This window comes from Pangasianodon hypophthalmus, chromosome 11 (genome assembly GCF_027358585.1).
Source record: "Pangasianodon hypophthalmus isolate fPanHyp1 chromosome 11, fPanHyp1.pri, whole genome shotgun sequence".
NCBI classification, from domain to species: Eukaryota; Metazoa; Chordata; class Actinopteri; order Siluriformes; family Pangasiidae; genus Pangasianodon; species Pangasianodon hypophthalmus.
This window is the reverse complement of record NC_069720.1, coordinates 18,884,607-18,903,082: the sequence shown is the minus strand read 5'-3', so window position 1 is coordinate 18,903,082 and position 18,476 is coordinate 18,884,607. Positions and strand designations below refer to the sequence as shown.

The 18,476-nt window shown below is 38.3% G+C and overlaps 2 protein-coding genes across 2 annotated transcripts; both read right to left on the bottom strand.

Annotated features, from left to right (window-relative positions):
- Window positions 1-48: 48 nt before the first annotated feature.
- On the bottom strand, window positions 49-3,898 carry ctbs (chitobiase, di-N-acetyl-). The gene is made up of 7 exons (XM_026926658.3): window positions 3,691-3,898; window positions 2,050-2,188; window positions 1,722-1,930; window positions 1,459-1,630; window positions 1,272-1,369; window positions 436-597; window positions 49-335 (listed from the first exon to the last, which is right to left on the bottom strand). The coding sequence occupies exons 1-7, from the start codon at window positions 3,802-3,804 to the stop codon at window positions 147-149; spliced, it is 1,083 nt and encodes a 360-aa protein (XP_026782459.2). The 5' UTR covers window positions 3,805-3,898; the 3' UTR covers window positions 49-146.
- A 5,919-nt stretch (window positions 3,899-9,817) lies between these two features.
- LOC113527405 (vitellogenin-like) lies at window positions 9,818-17,190 on the bottom strand. The gene is made up of 27 exons (XM_026915196.3): window positions 17,115-17,190; window positions 16,961-16,981; window positions 16,721-16,872; window positions 16,380-16,631; window positions 16,125-16,286; window positions 15,882-16,030; window positions 15,632-15,782; window positions 15,325-15,482; window positions 15,085-15,250; window positions 14,867-14,992; window positions 14,385-14,603; window positions 14,082-14,299; window positions 13,905-14,002; window positions 13,697-13,821; window positions 13,500-13,601; window positions 13,268-13,399; window positions 12,859-13,045; window positions 12,666-12,768; window positions 12,381-12,566; window positions 12,019-12,275; window positions 11,638-11,945; window positions 11,005-11,049; window positions 10,840-10,905; window positions 10,528-10,731; window positions 10,273-10,424; window positions 10,039-10,177; window positions 9,818-9,952 (listed from the first exon to the last, which is right to left on the bottom strand). The coding sequence occupies exons 1-27, from the start codon at window positions 17,188-17,190 to the stop codon at window positions 9,818-9,820; spliced, it is 4,089 nt and encodes a 1,362-aa protein (XP_026770997.3).
- Between the last annotated feature and the right edge of the window lie 1,286 nt (window positions 17,191-18,476).

Sequence of the window (18,476 nt, the reverse complement as noted above, 5' to 3'; positions counted from 1 at the left end):
TACGTCTTATTTCCATTGACAATTTTAAAACGCTCAAGTCAATCACAGTCAAGTCTTACAAGATGTCTTTTATTAGATCTGGGAAAAACGTTCTACTGGATAGGAGAAACAGTTGTAGGCTCATAAGAGACTGTCATAGATGCATGTTATTTTGGGATGAGGGCATTCCACATTTCAGCACTTTGCTGCTGGGCGACAGGGTCATCCGAGTAGTCAAGGAGATTTCCGTTCCACATGCCGATTCCTCTCAAACTCTGCTGTCCTACGTAGGCAGCCTTCAATGAAATGCTCTCCGGATCATCATACCACACCTGATGGATGTTTCCCTTGCCATCCTGTAGCATGTTAATTGAGAAGCAATTTATTAATGCGATAGGTCACTAAAAATTACATTCAAAATGTTTTTCAATGTGATTTTGTATTGCTACAATAGACCTTGTAATTATAATAGGGAGCTTGTTGGACTTCATCCCAGAGCCTCCCAGACATGGAGCTACTGATTTGTTTCATTATAGTGCTGTAAGGGATTTGCTTTCCAGATGCATCACTGCAAGGCGCTCCTCTAAAAGACACTTTAGGAATTGTACAGACGCCTTCCTATGAGACAGCAAGAGAGTTCAATTAATTATTTAAATATGCATTGCACTTGCATGTTCAAGTTAGGAAAAAGCCAACACAAAAAACAGATTGTGTGTTTAAATATGTTATTGTATGTGCATTAACTGTTTCAGCCAGTTATAAAAGAAAAGACTTGCCCAAAAGGCAATCAAAACTCCAGAATGACAGAAATTCGTGCTTTCTGGTTTCTCTGCAACATGACAAACTGCATTGTTTGTGTTATTTTAAGACAAAAACTTCAAGAGAGACAAAAAGAGAGAGGCTGGTGAGGGACTGACTGTTTACAGCTGCTCTAACATAAGTGATATCAGGAACCAACTTGTCTTGCGGATGTCCCACAACATTAAATGTAATTAGAAATAGTTAGAAAGCAAGACATGTTTTTCATTAATAAATAATAAATTAATACAATTGTAATTGTTGGCAAATCACTGTGGTACAAAAGGAATGAAACACTGCAGTATGTGCTGTTATGGGAAAAATAATCCAGGAATGTTTTATTTCTTAATTATTATATGTCTCTTGTTTGAGGTAAAGCAAGGACACACAGCTAGCACATAAAAATATAATCCAGATTTATGTTAGGACAGATAAAGACAAAAAATTGGGCAACAGACATTCTTCATCTTTTTTTTTATTTTTATTTTTTTTACCTGAGACAAGTTCAGGCACAGGTAGTCATAACCATACCATGGAACTCCCATCACCAGTTTTTTGGAATCTATTTTCATCCCCATGTATTGATCATAACCTGCAAGACAAAGCAACATAAAATAATTAAGAAGGTTCTGGAGTTACCGAGCTTTCTTCAAAAAAAAAAAACACAGTTGTATTTCTTACCTGCCAGTGTTTGATTTAAAGGTGCATTTGCCATTGCAATGCAGTCTCCCCAGATCTGACTCTGTTCATCATAAGACATGACAAAAACCAGGTCGCAGGAATCTGCAATTGCTTTGTAGTCATAGCAGCGCTTATCAATGCACTTAGGCGACCAAGCCACGTCGAATGATACCTATGATTTATTATCAGTAAGACTAGATGTTAGCTGTTTAAATTATAACTGATATCAAGACATGTCTTGTGTGATTTATTCAGCATTCTACCTGAGAGCCTGGAATTTCTTTATGGAACATTTCAGTGGTCTCCTTGACAAGGGCTGTCAAAGCGTAGTACTCAGGGGAAGACTCCTCTACAGCCTGCTCAATATCAAGGTTTATGCCATCCATGAACTGGCTTTTAGCCAAATTGACTTTTTCTGTGATCCAAACTGTCCTTTTGGCAGCATCCACAATATCTGAGAGGGGCACATCACCTGTGAAAGAAAGGGTTTTTTTTTTTTAAAACTTCTACTTGATGGCTATAACATTCATTTATCTGTGCTGCAGACTGAGTTCCAATAAACAATCACTGGTGTATTTACAAAACCTCTACCTTTCAAAACAAGTCTTGCCCCTTTAGAATGAGCGTAGCACATTAGCTCAGCATCATATTTTCCAAAACTAGCAATTGTCGTCACATGGGACCAGTCATAAAATTTCCAAGATTTACCACCAACATCAAATACGAATACCTGCGGAAGAAAATAAAATATGTACAAATACAGGGGTGGAGGTATGCGACATAACTTAAGCCACACAAGCATTGACTCTTCTTTTAATGTGAAGACTTTATAAACCACTGCAAGATACATTTATAGTGTGTTCACATGATGTCCAAATTACGGTAAATCGCATTATAAACAAAAATTGTATTCTTGAATGTAATCTAAAAACATGCCTGTTTGTGTGTTTGTAATAGGCTATGTAACACACAAAGCATATCATCTTCTGTCTCTGATACGTTATGGTTAGGTTTTATGGCTTATGATCATATAAATGATTATATAGAGTCACTATGTTGTAATCGGAAGCCATGTTATCAGTTCACTAATGAGACCAGAGAAGGTAAATAAAATGGAACATCCAAGAAAACTCCCCTTTTGGACTTAATTTCTTTAGTTCTTTAACTAGTCACTGGCCTCAATCACATATAAAATCACCATGTGATCTGTGCAGTTCTATTGATAAATGTGATGCACTCATGCATTTCTGGTGGATGCCAGGCAGTAGTATAAGTAATGATTGTATGAATTTGTTATTTAATCCTTTAAGGACTATCTTTTTTTTTTTTTTAATGTGGGGACATATATACACACAGATACATACATATTCATATACATACATAACTTATGCAGACGTTGATAGGAAAAAGGAGGTAGAGGACAAAGGAGAAAGAAAATAATGTAAAGAGGGGAAAGAGAGAAAAAAAAAACATCCATGCATCCATCCAGTCAGCCAGTCATGTGGGATCAACACAGAGCACCGAGTCACAAGGACACAGATCAAGAGCCCCACCCAATATCCACACCAAACACCAGAAAGCGGACGCAAAGGGCACACTCGCGGTATGAATCCTTTAAGGATTATCTATGGTCAGCTAATCCTGCCATATATTAATACCGTTACCATAAAACATCTTTATGACAGTTCAACTGAAAATGGTTAACATAAGATGATGGTAATAGTAAAAGACATTTTATCTATAAAGAAGAAGAAGAAGAAAAAGGAGATAGTAGAAAGCCTTTATTTATAACATATAGCAAAATTCTTCATGGATCTTTGCATATCCCAGCTTGGCAGAAAGTTGGGATCAGAGCACAGGGTCAGTCATGATACAGTCACCCTGGAGCAGATAGGGTTAAGGCCTTGCTTGAGTGTCCAACAGTGACAGCTTGGTGGTGCTGAGGTTTGAACCCCTGACCTTCTGATCAGTAGCCACTGAGACACCACTACCAGAAAAGTGCAGCTAGCTGGCTTTCACAGAAAAATGGGGAAGTGCATGATCCTGGTTGGTTAATTCTGTATCACTGCAGCTGGTACCAATAAAATGTGATGAAACAAACTAAGGTACGTGTTAATTTGACGTTTGGACATTTGCATGCATTTATCGGCTGTGCTACAGTATTTTTTCCAAGTGCTCAGTTCCCTGAAATGATGTATGTAGATGCTGAAGTGCAGAGCGAAAAATACTCACTTCGAACTCATGTTCATGCTGGACGGGCTGACAAAGCTCCTCTTGTTTGCACGGACACACTTGTGATGAGCCTGACACACTCAAAGCGACCACAAACGACAGAACCAGCCACATTTTCTCCACAAGAGAATGGTAAAGTAATCACGCGACACTCAACTGTCTGTTTACTTCCTCAATATGGTGCGCGAGACGGACAACTATGTAGAGACAAAGCGTCGCACGTGACTGGGCTCGAGAGCACTGTGAGCACAGGGAGGTTTTTATTAATAATGAAGTTACATTTTGGGGGAATTTGTCTTTCTGTTGCCTTTCAGTTATTCAAATGTAGGATATTAAATGTTTTCAAAAAAGAAGAGCACATCATAGAATAAAATCACTTACCTTTTATGACCCATTAAATTTGTATTAAAAGATAAAATATGTTAATATTACCCATTACACCCCCCCTCCCCCCATTTACAGTTAGATTGTGTCTAAAAAAAGCTTAAATCTATTTACAATTTTTTCATTTGGTACCTGAAATCAAGGGTATGAGTATTGTTTTAAATTCCATCTTAATTTCAGCTGAATCAAATAATATTTTATACTAAGAGCTGTTGAGAAGTAGTGTTTTCCCGCCATTTATTTGTTGCATTACATTCAAGTTATAATTCAGAATATTGATTTCAGAATACATTCTTCCTGTAGCTTTTCTAATAACCTGGACAATATGTAGAACAATGATTAAAAAAAAAAAAGTTTAAGTATGTGCATCAGCACAAGTGGCTGAGAAACCATGTTTGGAAAGTTGCAGTCCATGACAGACTGCTTGTCTGTGTTTAAATGTCTATCTACAGCAAGCGGTGCTGGACCAAGGCCAGGAAGATAATGAAGGACCTCAGCCATCCTAACAATGCACTCTTCTCTCTGTTGCAGTCAGGGAAGCACTTCTGGATTTTTTTGTAATTATTGTAATTACAAAGAAAAATAGGAAAAAGAAGACATCTGACCGTACACAGAGTAGAAAACTGGCACTGATGTGATTTTCAGCTGTCACTATCAGTGATAGCTGGTTTGCACTGTTAGCTGCATGGGAGTTAGCTAATGAACACTCTGATGAACACTGATGAACTGCTGATAGCCGATGAACACTCATTACAAAGAAAAACAGGTCAGTGAAGGCACTCTTGACCAATCTCATAAATCAGTATGAGCTGAATTTTGCATGTTTATAGTGTTATACGGGGCTGAAGTGCTGTAGCAATCTGTTGATGCTTGTCTTATGTGGTATAAACAACTTTAGGTATTTTAAAATCTTAATAATGAAGTTAGGTCATGCTCAGGGGTGATTCATATCAATGGTCTAGTGTAGTGGTGATGTCAGCAAAGGGGGAAATTAATTTATGGTACCAGCCCACCATTTGACATTTTGGGATTTTTTTTTTTTTAGGCATTAGGATAGTTCATTATAGCACTGATTAGGAGAGGCTAGCATTGTGCAGCCTTGGGAATACTTATCAAAGATCCTGCTGATGCTGACTTGGTGAAGTAGAGAAAACAATGATATGGTTAATGTAAACAAAGAACAGCATTACTTTTAGTACTACCTTCATGAGGTATTGGAAAGAATCTCCAGCATTTCTTGTTTTCATGTGTATGATCATAACCTTCTTGGGTTTGCTGTGCTTATCCATAGCCATCAGCCAATATCATGACTGCAGAGCCAATGAGATAAAAACAAAGCTGTTTGCAAAGACTTAAGGGTGTCATGGATAAGGGGCTTAGGAGATGAAGTCAATGCAGGACTGGAAAGAGCCATTTGATCTTCAATGATGTAAAAGTTTGTTTTACAGACAATGGGATGTAGAAGGATCATGTAATTTTAAGTACAAAATGTTTAAATAATACCAGATTTTTTTAATTTATTGCTCTTTTTCTGATTTATCTGGACCTCCGCCACTCTTGGTTTAAACCATGTGTTCAAAATTTAAAAGCCAGGCATCCCTGGAGTCCCTTGGTTGAAGCGAGTGCAATGCACGCTATTACGTCAATTTCCGCCTAATTAGATTTTCCGCCATCTTGGAAAGACAGTCAAAAACTGTTTTTCCTACAAATTTTTTCCAACATCACCAAATTTGGCAAAAGTCATCTTCGGAGTAAGCCTCACAAAGGAAAAGAATTTTGAATATTCCAAATGGTTTGTCCATAATGGGCCAACAAATCTGACAGTGAAGCTGCCAACCAGGACGTGAGGCTGTATCTCAGTAACAACTTTGTGCATTGACACAAACCTTGGTAAGCATCTTCAGGATCACGACGTGACACTATGCGACAAATTTCGGTCAAAAGTAACAATAACATGCTAAAAAATGCTAATCTAACTGTCATTTTTGCTACTCCTCCTCCAAATTTTGTCCAATCTTCACCAAATTTGGCTCACATCATATTGAGACCTGTCTAAACTTGCACAAAGTGGGAAAAAAATCCCAGACTGATGAATAAAAACATCAATACCTTAGATGATTTTAAATTGCAAGAAGAAAAAAATTTTTTTTTAGGTCAGAGCAGGAGCAATCATGACCACAGGTCAAAGTAGCAACAGACTACACCACAGGTCATAGCAGTACTGGCAGCTGCAGCAGCAGTGCCACCCTACTGCCTATTTGTTCATCTAGACCTTTCCTCCTACAGTCAGATAATTACACCACTGTCCGTGGTCAAAGCTTTTGAATCCCTTTGCCTAAAGTTATGGCTCTGCTTTCCTGTGGTTGCTTAGGCAACAACTGTAGCATGTCTGTGAATGTGCGGCTCACAGAGTCTGGGTGCTTGGCCCCTGAAAATGCTTTTTTTTTTTTTTTTTTTTTTTTTTGAAATGGTACAGTGATAGAAGATAGTCTCAGCCACTGTCACAGCAATTTTGTAATATGCCACTCAGGCCCTCTACCCCCACCAATAAGGCAAATTTGGACAAATTTTTACAATAATAGCTATGCACCGGAATGTCATAGAAATGCGATTCCACTTTCTTCTGATTCTTTGGGTCAAGCTGAGTTCAGCAGACACCATAATGTTAATGTCAAAGTAGGTGTTACTAAGTATTGTCTTAGTAGGATGTCCAAACTTTTGCTGCAATTTCTACTTTATTTTTTTCATGTTTTTTTTTTTTAATTTATGAAATATAAAGTAACTCTACATTAACATTTGCAGAATTTTTAAAAAAAATAGTTTGCTGTAGACTTTGTTTACTTCTTTTCATATCAAAAAGCAATAAAATATGTAATTTGGCTAGGGGTGCCCAAACTTTTGCATGCAACAGTAAGTCTTCTATACATTTCCAAATAACACAGCAGAGAGGGTCATCTTTATTTTTATTATCATGTGCACAGAAGTACAATGAAATCCTTAATTGCATGTCAACAGACTTGCAATTAAGACATATTCACATAATACAGACATATTATTGCCCACAGCCCAAAATTATGCAACAGCTGTCACACATCCAAGCCACAAGAGTCAGCATTACTGCACAGCTTATCCACACACACAATACACACAATGAAACTTAAGAGGTAGTGCAGTCGAATGTGCAATGTAGAAGAGGTAAAAAGTGTCATGTGCAATATTAGTCCCCTGTATCCTAGAACCACATGGTCCAAGTGCTGATTGTTCTGTACTTTCTTCCTGATAAGAGAAGGGACAACAGCAGACATGCTGGGTGACTAGAGTTTTTTTTTTAGAAGCTGGGCTGCCTTACTGAGAGTGTGTGTGTGGTAAATGTTCTTCATTGTGGGAAGTTGTGTGCTAATGATCCTCTGACCCATCTTCACCACCCTCTTAAGGGCTTTGTGTCCTTGGTTAGTGCATCCTCCATACCACAAAATCATACTGCCTGTGAGGATGGACTCCAAGAACACATGGCAGTCTGGCCATGTGAAAGTCCAGTAAACAACTGCAGAGGGCATTACTGAATCCCAGACCCAGGAGCTTGGTGATGCATCTGGATGGGAGAACAATATTGAATGCTGACTTATGATCCACAATTAATAGGCTAACATAGCAATTTTTATTGACCAGGTATGCCAAAGTGTTATAAACCATGAGGGATAAAGCATCCTCCATAGACCTGTTGCAACAGTATGCAAACTGGACAGGGTCAGTTGTATCTGGGATGATGCTTTTAATATGCCCATGTACCATCCTTTCAAAGGACTTCATTGGAGTGGGGGTCAGTGCAACCAGATGATAGTCATTAAGGCATTTCACCTTGTTTCTCTTTGCTATGGGGATAATAGTGGTATTACTGAAGCAGGCAGGGACTTTATAGTCTGTTAGAGCTTGATAGAAAATGTCAGCGAAGACACAAGCTAACTGATCACTGCAAGTTTTCAGCACAGAGACTCTTTTAGGGCCAGTAGCTTTATATATGTTGAGTTGATTGAACGTGGCTCCCTCTTTGCTGACAGAGACAGTGAGACTAGATTCATGTGGCATGTGGTAACAGGGAATGCCTGATTATTTTTTGTCTGCTCAAAGTGAGCATAAAAAACATTTAGTTTCTATAGCAGGGATGCACTGATTGCTGAGGCTGTGTTTGGCTGGGTTTGTAATCAATAAGTAGCTGTACTCCTTAACATATCTGGTGAGCATCCATGGTGCTGTTGCACTGTGACTCTAGTTTATGGCCATATTGCTGTATATTTAATTACAGTCTGGAAGTCATATTTTGCATCATGCAACATTCTTCAGTAAATGTTTCTAAACAGGAAGAAGGAGCATGGAGCGAAGGTCAGAGGTGGGGTTATAGCAGAGATCACTATGCACCTTTGTTCAGAGTGCAACAGTGTTCAATGTTTGTGCCTCTAGTGGGGCAGGAGCAGGAAACATATTGGTAGTACTTTAGTAGGCTGTTTGTGAGATTTGTCCCCAGTGATTATAAACAGACCATCAGGATGTACTGTATATATATATTTGGAATGTGTTATAATGTGGTTATAATATTATTCAGCTTCTGCATTGCGTTTTTTTTTTTTTTTTTTTTTTTGGCAACTTATAAACTGCATGTATATTGCAAATCCATGTGGTGACTTATAAACTGCAGCCATGAAACCAGCAGACAACAATCTTGAGAGATAAAATGGTCAGCACCTAATTAGGTATTCAAAATCAGAATTTTGAGACAGTTTCTACTGAATCAATTTGTGATGTTCATGTCAAAATGTGGCTGATTATGTCAAGTGAAACAACAATGGGTTTATGTTACTTTTCTATTATCTGTATGCATGACTTGAGAGTATGTCAATAGTTGTCATGAAAGTAGCTAGCACTACACAATTTTTTTTATTAACTGTTGTTTAGTGTCACAATGTCAGTGCCACAATCTGAATATAACTGTTAAAATGTTGGATCAATGCCAACTGGTTGTTGCCTGTTGTAGGTGTTCCCAGATCGGCCCTTTGGTCCCATATATAAGGGTCTTTGACACAGCAGACCGCACACCATTGGTGAAGTGACTTCATCATGTTTGCAATGAGTAACAAAATTCTTCCTCATGTTGTCTCCTTGCCAATGTCAAATTATCCCACAGCACCCATGGGACAGCAATATTGACCTCCCATGCAGTACAGCATATCTCTGATCAATTCCAGCAACCCGGACCATGGTGCAATATGCGTAAACAGGCCTTCTGTTTAAGTTACAATTATCCCTTTAACTCTTACACAGCTGTGGGTTTCATTTTGTCAAATAAAAGTATGGTGGTCTTTGGCCCAGCATTCCTGCCAAAGATACTGGTCCACAGCATATTAATAAACCAGTGGGCAATAAATCTTTGCCTATGAGCTATGGTGTTTTCTTCTCACATTGCAGATAAAATGCTATTTAAGTTGGACCACATCTTTATTTTAATTTGATCAGTTTAACCACAAGGTGACTGTGTGTTCTAGTTGGTTATATGATAGTTTTGCAGTTCGTATGCCAAGATTTTGAGATTGTGATAATATCTATTTATTTGTTTATCTAATAAGGCTTTCTGCCTTATGGTACTTCCTTTTAGCAATCAACAACATATACCTAAATAAAAGCACAAAAAAACATATTTTGGATGCTCTTCATTTCATTTATTTAATTTACTTATTTGCAATTGAATAACTCAGCTTTCTCTGATATCATTCCACCATTTCTCAACAATGGCACGAATGTCTAAATTCTTGAGAGCTGGAATAGTTCCATCCTGTTCAATGGGCAGGGCAATAGGAAGACGCATAGCTGGCTTTGACAGTGTCATCTGGAAGAGCAAACCACATTAAAAATGTTAAATATTTATTTGCAAATACTAAATTATGCAAAGACATAATAAACTCTTCTTCTCACCGTTGGAATCCTCATAATAATGCTGAGAGACTTTTGAGTGGGTAGGGCAAAAGTGAAGTCAATCTCTCTTTCATTATTCTCAGCTCTATCAGCATTAACTCCAGCCAGGGGAGCTACCTTAAAGATGTACTCCCTTGCCCTGTTGGTAGAAGAAGAAAAAGAAAAATGTTAAAGTATAATTAATTTTAACACACTACAATACATTTGCTACTCTGATGCTTTTTGACACAGTACCACTTGGCATAGGGGATAGCAATAGTTAGGATCTTTGGTACTCTGTTCCAGCCCAATCCCAACCGTGCAGCAGGATGTGCCTCATGCAGACCAGTTTCAGCCTTGACAGCTACAGAATATTCCTGGCACTGCTCACCAGTAGCAAACCTGGCCTAATAGGAGAGTATTTGCTCAGTGCAAACAAGAAATCATTAGATTATATAAAAAGAAACTGTTTAAAAACACTTCTCTTTAGAAGTTTTTGTAGCGACTTACAGCGAATTTATGCTTGCTTGGAAGTACAGCATCAGCACATATCTTCCATTTGTCACTCTCAGCAATAGAGGCAAACACAACCTGTACTCTTGAAGTGGGCTTGTCCAAGTAAGCAGCAAACTGGTATCCCAGCTTGCGGTCAGCTCTAACAGCACGAGCGATGATAGCAAAAGCAGGTGGAACAGCATCTCCAAATAGGTTAGCCTGAAATTATAAACATGGACCTTGATAATTCTTATAGAAACGCCACTTTTAAGGAGTTAGGATGTCTAATAAGATGTCTATTATTTCATGCCACAAATGTTATTCTACCTTTCGTTGTATGGCCTCAATGCTAGATGCGCTGCTGGCTTTTGACATTCCCCGTGATGCCAAGTACTAAAACAAATAAAGAATCATTATTTATTTTACAAAAAATAAATAATATAAAAACACAAATGTATTAAAACAATGTTGAAGGGGTTCTTTGGGAATTACCTGATCCTCATGGAACTTCAGGAATGGACCATATGTATTAGTATTCTAGGAAGAAACATTAAACTTATTTCACCAATGAAAAACATATGACATGTAAAAGACAAGAAAAATATACTTCATTTAATTAGAGCTGAGCAAGGGACAAACAAGGTATTTATATTCATAGGAATGATATTCATTCATTCATCTACATAACCGCTCCATCCTGGTCAGGGTCGTGGTGAATCCGAAGCCAATCCTCGCTACACAGGGAGCAAGGTGGGTAAATCTACCCTGAATGGGATGCAAGCCCATAAGGCCACATACACAAACAAATTCACACACTCATTCACACCTTAGGGGCAATTTATTGTAGTAGGAGATCTCCAATTTGTAGGAGGAAAACTGCAGAACCTGGAGGAAACCCACACAAACTTGGGGAGAACATGCTAAACACTATACAGACAGTAACCAGAGCTTAGGCTCAAACCTGGGACCTTGGAACTGTGAGTCGGCAATGCTACACACTGCGGCAACATGCTGTATTATTATTACTATTATTATTATTATTATTATTGTTAGGCCTTGTCAATGAAGGTTGTCGACTTTACAGTGCATTAAGTATCAGATTCCCTATTTATGCCAGTGTTTTACCTTGGTGACACGAGCACTGGAAGAACTCCTAGAGCTGCTGACACTCCTACTGTTGCTGACACTCCTACTGCTGCTGGCACTCCTACTGCTGCTGGCACTCCTACTGCTGCTGGCAGAGGAAGAGTAGTTGATTGAGCTGAAATTTACATTCCTCAGTCCAGCCTCCAGAATTTCCCTTAGTTTCAACAGGATGGTACTTTCTTCTGGATTATCAGCATCAACAAGGCTGATTTCTTTCATAAGCTTCTCAGCTGCTTTAGGTCCAACTTGTACCTCAAACTCCAGTCTTTCAAGTGCAGGACCATCACCTGAAGCACAAACAAACTGTTATTATTAAATCTAATCAGATCTTGGTGATAATCATTTGACTTCTCCATTTACCTCTTTCCACTGAAATTTGAGCTGAGTGTCGTCCAGCCATATAATACAGAGGATTTAACTCCATATAGCCAGCATTCTGGGAGGCAAACTTAAGACATCCTTTGATGTTAAAATAAGGAAGAGAACCACACAAGGATTTCTGAATTGAGGCAGGTATAAACCTCTTTGCAGCATCAGAGGGCATTGGAGGTGCCAGAGATGCTACTCTCTCAGTGGGGAGATCCTCAATGTTTCTGGCCACAGCAACAGTCTCAAAGCTGAGCAGACCACAGTCAATTAATATGCTTGTTTCATCATTTTTGCTTTTTGGCCAATTGTATCAACTAGAATTCAATCAAGATTATCAGTTGTCTTTCTCTTACCTGACAGCAGCAATATGATCAGGAACAGCAGCAGGCAGAGCCTCCACCTTTACACTGCCCTTTGGAAGGTCAGCTCTTATAGCCAGTTTCCCTGGCAAAACAGAGTGTACCTTTCCTCTGGCCATAACAGAAGCCTGAATCAAGGCAGTGTTCACTCCAATCACAGCAAATGTCTGGAGGGCAACACTGAAGGCACAACAAGATGAAGAAGTTCATGTAATTTCCCTAGCTTCTAAGGACATTCAACAATTCTGTCTGTTAATAAGTGGCTTTTCGAACGTATACCTTGGTCTGGCCTCAGCTTGCAACTGGAAATCGGTCTTCATCAACTGATCAAGAGTAAGAGTCTCTGGATGTTCAGGTAAAGGAGGGGTAATAGCTGCCTGAACTAATAGAATGAATGAAATAAGTTTGTCAGAAAGATTCATAAATATACATGCTTTACACTAGTATGTTGCAATTATGAAGACAGACACACCATTGAGAGCTGCAGCAGCAACAGCAGCAGTGTAATAACCAAGCTCCATTGGCACACCAACAGAACTGGGCAGAATGCGGCGCACCTCAGCTGCCAGCAGGGGCTTGGCATACTGGAAGGTAATGCCTTTCTGCAATGCCTTAACAGCCTCCTTCAACAGTTCACGAGCTTGTGGTCCAGTAGCAGTCTGTAGATTGTGCATTACATTAGCTTTTATTTTAATCACAATTATTTATTTCAAGGGTATTCAAACTATAACCTGTAAATCAAGTTAAAACTTAGAAATATTAGTAAAACCTGAGTAAATATGAGTAATATTTATTTGTATAAAATGTTTGTACTATATGTTACATTTCAATCTTATAGAACAGTTTCCTGCTACCTAAATGAAAGGAATTATTAAAAATACCTGTGCTGCTTGTTGGATGATTTTGTCAATGAAGGTTTTGTCAATGTTGGCAAAAGCAATTTCCTGTCCAAGAACTTTGACAAAGATGGAACCCAGTGGTTGATTCGTTTGCATAGACTTCCAGTCCATCAGCTTGGAGTACAAACAGAGGAAGGGCATACATTATAAATTATGTATAGTTCAAACTACACAGCAGAGGCATTAAATTGATACATTGTTAAAAGTAGCTTACAGCCTTAAGGGTACGCTTTATTTTAGTCATGCGGTCAGCATTTTCATCTGCAGCAGGAGTCTTCCGTAGAGCTTCCTGGAGTCCTTCAGTTCTCACACCAACCTGGTTGAAATAAACTAATAAATGGCAGCACCAGTGGTAGAAAAAAACTATAATCTTAATGAATTTAAAGATATTGTACAAAGGCATATTTCTACCTCAAGAACATCAGCAGCAGCTCCAGCCAGGTAGGCTCGTGCTTTAGTTATAACAGCTCTGGGCAAGATGGTGGCAGCATCATTGATCATGTAAGCACTACCAGCAGCACCAACCATGAGAGGAGCTTTCAACAGAAAAATTGTTCAAACAATTGTAGTGGCAAAACATACGAATGTTATCCAATGAAACAAACATATTGAAACATACAGATATAGAAATCAAAATGGATGGCTCTGCTAAAATGATAGCTCAGTCTGTCCAGTTTGGGGCTCAACATCCTGATGGCAACGTTTGCTGCAGCAGCCCTGCAAGATCAGAAAAATGATTACTTTTGGCCTAAGTTTACAACCCTGAAGTAATGGTGCTAATAAAAAGTATTCTTACACATGCATATGGTCAGGGGCCATGCTTCTGGTCAGAGACTTGATATGAGAATAAGCAAAACTGGCAACATGCATGTTGGGCTCCTTCTCCAAAGCTCCACCAACAGTGGCCATAAGGGCTGTTGATGGCTTGGTCTCGAAGAGCACAATACAGGCAACCATGCGCAGTTCAGGATGGAGTGCCTTGTCCATGAAAAGTTGCAGTGCCACTGGCTGAACCTAAAACAAATAAATAGGATGATTAAGCTCCTGGATCAGGATCATTCACAACAGCTATTGTGTTCAGACATCATCCCATACTAACCAACTTTGGTTCCTTCTTGGCAATGTTCCTAAGAGCCAAGACTGCATCAATCTGGACCCTCATGGGAATGGCAGCGGCAGCACTTCCAAATCCAGGCAGGAGTTTCATGATGGTTTTAAGACTGGCAGGATGGCCAGCATTGCCCAGAACCTTAAGAGCCAGTTTGATTTCGGGAATCTCAGCCTTGGAAATAGCCGCAGCAGCAGTCTCATGGATAGGCTAATAATGGAAGTTCAGATGCAAAAATATAGTGTTCACTCATTGTTTACACTGATCATATGAACAGTTCTCCCATAACTCTACTCTTATTTGATCTTATCTTTTATCTGAAACCCAGGAAAATATTTTTATGATAAATGAGAGAGGGAGGAAACATACAACTTAGAAAACTGTTCTCTGTATAAGTTCTTTTAGATGAGTACTATAATATAATATCACTGAAATTGTTTACTCATATGTGAATGAATGAACAGAAACTTTACCCTCAGGTGATCAGCAGAACATGTAGGAACTTCAGCACAGTGTTTGGCAATCATGGAACCATAGCCAAGCATGATCACCTCGCGCAGAACTGGAATAGTCTTGACTTTGGGGTTCGAAGCCAGATTCTGTTTGATGTAGGAAGATGTTAAATGTTTTATAATGTTTATACAAGGTTCTGCTGGACTTGAAATACTTTACATGAAAGATTTTCACTCACAGCAGTGAGTTGGATGGCATCTGGATTAGCGGTGACCATGTGCAAAGCAACCAGAAGGGCCTGAGTGTATTCAGGGACAGTAAGCTCATCAGCTTGAAACTTCTCCTTGATGAATCTCAGAGCTGCTGGTGTACCCACAACAGGAAGTGCATCCAAAATCCACCGTCTGCCACAATAAGAACTTTAGAAAAGCACATAACCTGGGCTTTAATTGCAAAGTAATATTCACTATAATTTCACCTGTGAAGAGGCTTGTTCTTGTACTGAGCCCAGACGGCTTCAATACTCTCCAAGGTAGCTGCACGCATGAGCTGGACAAGCTGGACAAACTTCAGAGGAGCGTCCTCATGAACTATATCCACATTATTTGCAGCCAAATGCTGCAAGACCTCTACAATCTATAAGAGAATGAAAAAAGGGCTTGAATACTTGACAGTGAAAACAATGTCAAATATGTTAAGGTATGATAAGAGTTTTTTTAAATTAATTTTAGAAATTAATACAGGAAACTGAACAAATGTATTAAAATAAAATAAAATAACTATACTTGGGCCTGTGCATTATTGATCTTGAGAAGTTGAATTGGGGTTTGAAGAATCTCAGTAGCAAATTCATACTTCAGGGATCCACGGGCCAAGTATTCACCTGCATGGGGAGCAATAGGGGAATTCTGCACTTCCAGTAAAGTCAGCATTTGCCTGTAATAAAAAATCTCAATATTATTGAAATGAAATAAAAAAGATATTCAGAAATATATTCTATAAATGTTGTGACATAAATATGAGTATAGTTCATACTTGGCTTTCATTTGAGCTGCTCCAGTTACTGTATTTAAGGGTGAGAACTGATGGACCTCATCAACTATGGCCTCAGAAACCAGAGCACCTGTATCTGTGGGCTTCATGATGTAGCTGAATGTTGCAGTCCCAGTCAGACTCTTAAGCCTCTGTGGTGAGGAAATAATTAAATAATTCAATGTGATTCTTGCTTTAGAGAATTCACTTGGAAAGACAGAACTCACTGACAGCTTCTGAAATTACCTGCTGGCACTCAACACAGGTTTCAGTGTAAGCTAAACCAATATCCTTTATGGCTCTCTCATGGCAGTTGGTCAGGTCTTTGGACTTTCTCACAGCAATCTGATGGGTCTTTTCATCCTCACTGATCATGTAGTGGGTCTTGCAGACTCCCTGAGGTCCAGCCTTTGAGAATGAAATAGCTTTAGCTACGATTTCGGGTCAGAACAGAATTTTAATACCATTGGTAATAAATATCACTCATGTATAGGCTCTTACCTCATGCATTTCATACACATTCTGTGTGTTCTTGAGGTTGAGCTGAAAGATGTTGAGGATACCTCTGTGCAGGTTCAGGACAGTAGCAGAGACTCCAGCAGGGGCAAATATCTTACCTACCACACCACTGGCATACTCAAATTTAATGGGAATCACAAGCTGAGCATTTAGTGCTGAGGTGAGCTTTGCAGCAGGATTGAAAGCATCCTGGGGCCAGACGCCAGTGTACTCAAAGAGTTGAGGATCCTGGAGCTATGGGTTAAACAAAATTGCAACATTTAGTACAGGTTAAAGACTGCCTGTCTTGGTAACACCATCCATGCAAGAAAGAATGAGTTTACCTTCATGAGGAAGGTATTTTGGGCTACAGCACTGATGAGAACCTTGCTGCTGACTTTGACACCAGCCTTGGCCAGACCCTCTTGAGGCAGACCGCCCAAGAGCAAACCCTCATACTTGTACACAAAGCTCTTACCCGCAGAAAACTCTGGAACTGATGAAATACTTTACAGTAAATTTCTCTGAAATAACGGAACAATGTGTCCTTATTATTTTAATGCATTCTTAGAAACATTACTTACCGAGGTTAATCTGATGACTTGCTAAATGAAAATAGGAATAAACATGTTATACTTAATATAGTCATATTCTGAAATGGTTAAATGCTGCAATATCTTTATAGGTTTTTGAATTTATTTATTTTTGGGAAAATAAACCATTCAAATAATGACTTACCCACAAGGGCCAGAGTCAAGGCAAGCACTACAGCTCTCATGGCTGGTGGTTTGTAATGAATCCACCAAGAACCCATGTTTTTATTGTATGAAATTTGCTGATTAAGTGTTACCTTAAGCAGATTATTAACTAGTTTTGATGTACTGTTCTGATTTGACAGCTGATACAAAATAATCATTCCAGGTCAGGTTACCTTACCCTTCTGTCATGTTAAGGCAGAGCCAATGTCCATAAGTAAGTTCCAGTACTTTTTTATTTTTTTAATTGTTCCTTTTATTTATTTTTGTTAAATATATATAAATATAAATATTATATATTTATATAAGTTAATTTAATTAAATATACAGAACTAACAGATACAAAGTTATTCCAATCAATTATAGTGAATGTTTACTTGACTTAACTTAAAACATCTTTAGAGTAATTTGTGTAATTCTCAGCTTCAATCAGCTTATTTAGTTTTCCTGTTGGGTCAATAACAAACTAACACTTAGATAAACTATGATTTTTGATATACACTAACTACAGAATTTGCCTTATACAAATAATTGAACAAACCACACCATTACCCATATGGTGCAATATTAAAATTTTAGCAGTTTTCTATTATTGTTAACTACTGTATAAATTTGTAAACATTACAGCAGTTTTGAGTACACATTTAAATGCCATGATGAAAATTTGGCATATTTAGAATATATATTACAAAAGAAATATTGGAGTAGAGTGACCTGAACCTCACTACTGGAATAGTGTGACCTGAACCTCACCATTGCCCTGTTTAATTAAACATTTATATAGTTGCCTAATCAAGTTCTTTGCCAGAAGGCATAATTTTCTTTCTAGACAGAAAGCACAGAACAACTAATTTAATCATTTTCATTTACTACAAAAAATACATCTACAAAATGTCCCAGTTGAAAAGATAATGAATGATTTGGTAGCATTTCATGAAGACATGCCTCATGTAGAAATGTAGTATGCATCTTAGCCATAATGACAGTTTTTATTTAAATGGTAACAGTCATAAATAGAAAGAGTTTCTTAACATCTATCTTTCTTAATCATTTTTAAACATGTGGCCAAAGGAGAGACTGGAGTTTTTGAAGATATCTAATAGTCTTCGGTGTAAAAGTTCGGTGTCTGCTATTGATAGGTCTTAATTACAATAAATGGAAAATAAATCTGAAGTCCTTCATAAATAGATGACAGTTTTTATGAACAGTGCTCTTTATTTTCTTGTTCATTAAATCCCATCTCTTACAGACTGCTAAAACTAATTTATCTATACTCATCAGCTGATCCCAACTGATCCTTTGAAAATGAAAAAAATAACTACTTTTTGATCTGGAGGTAATAGAA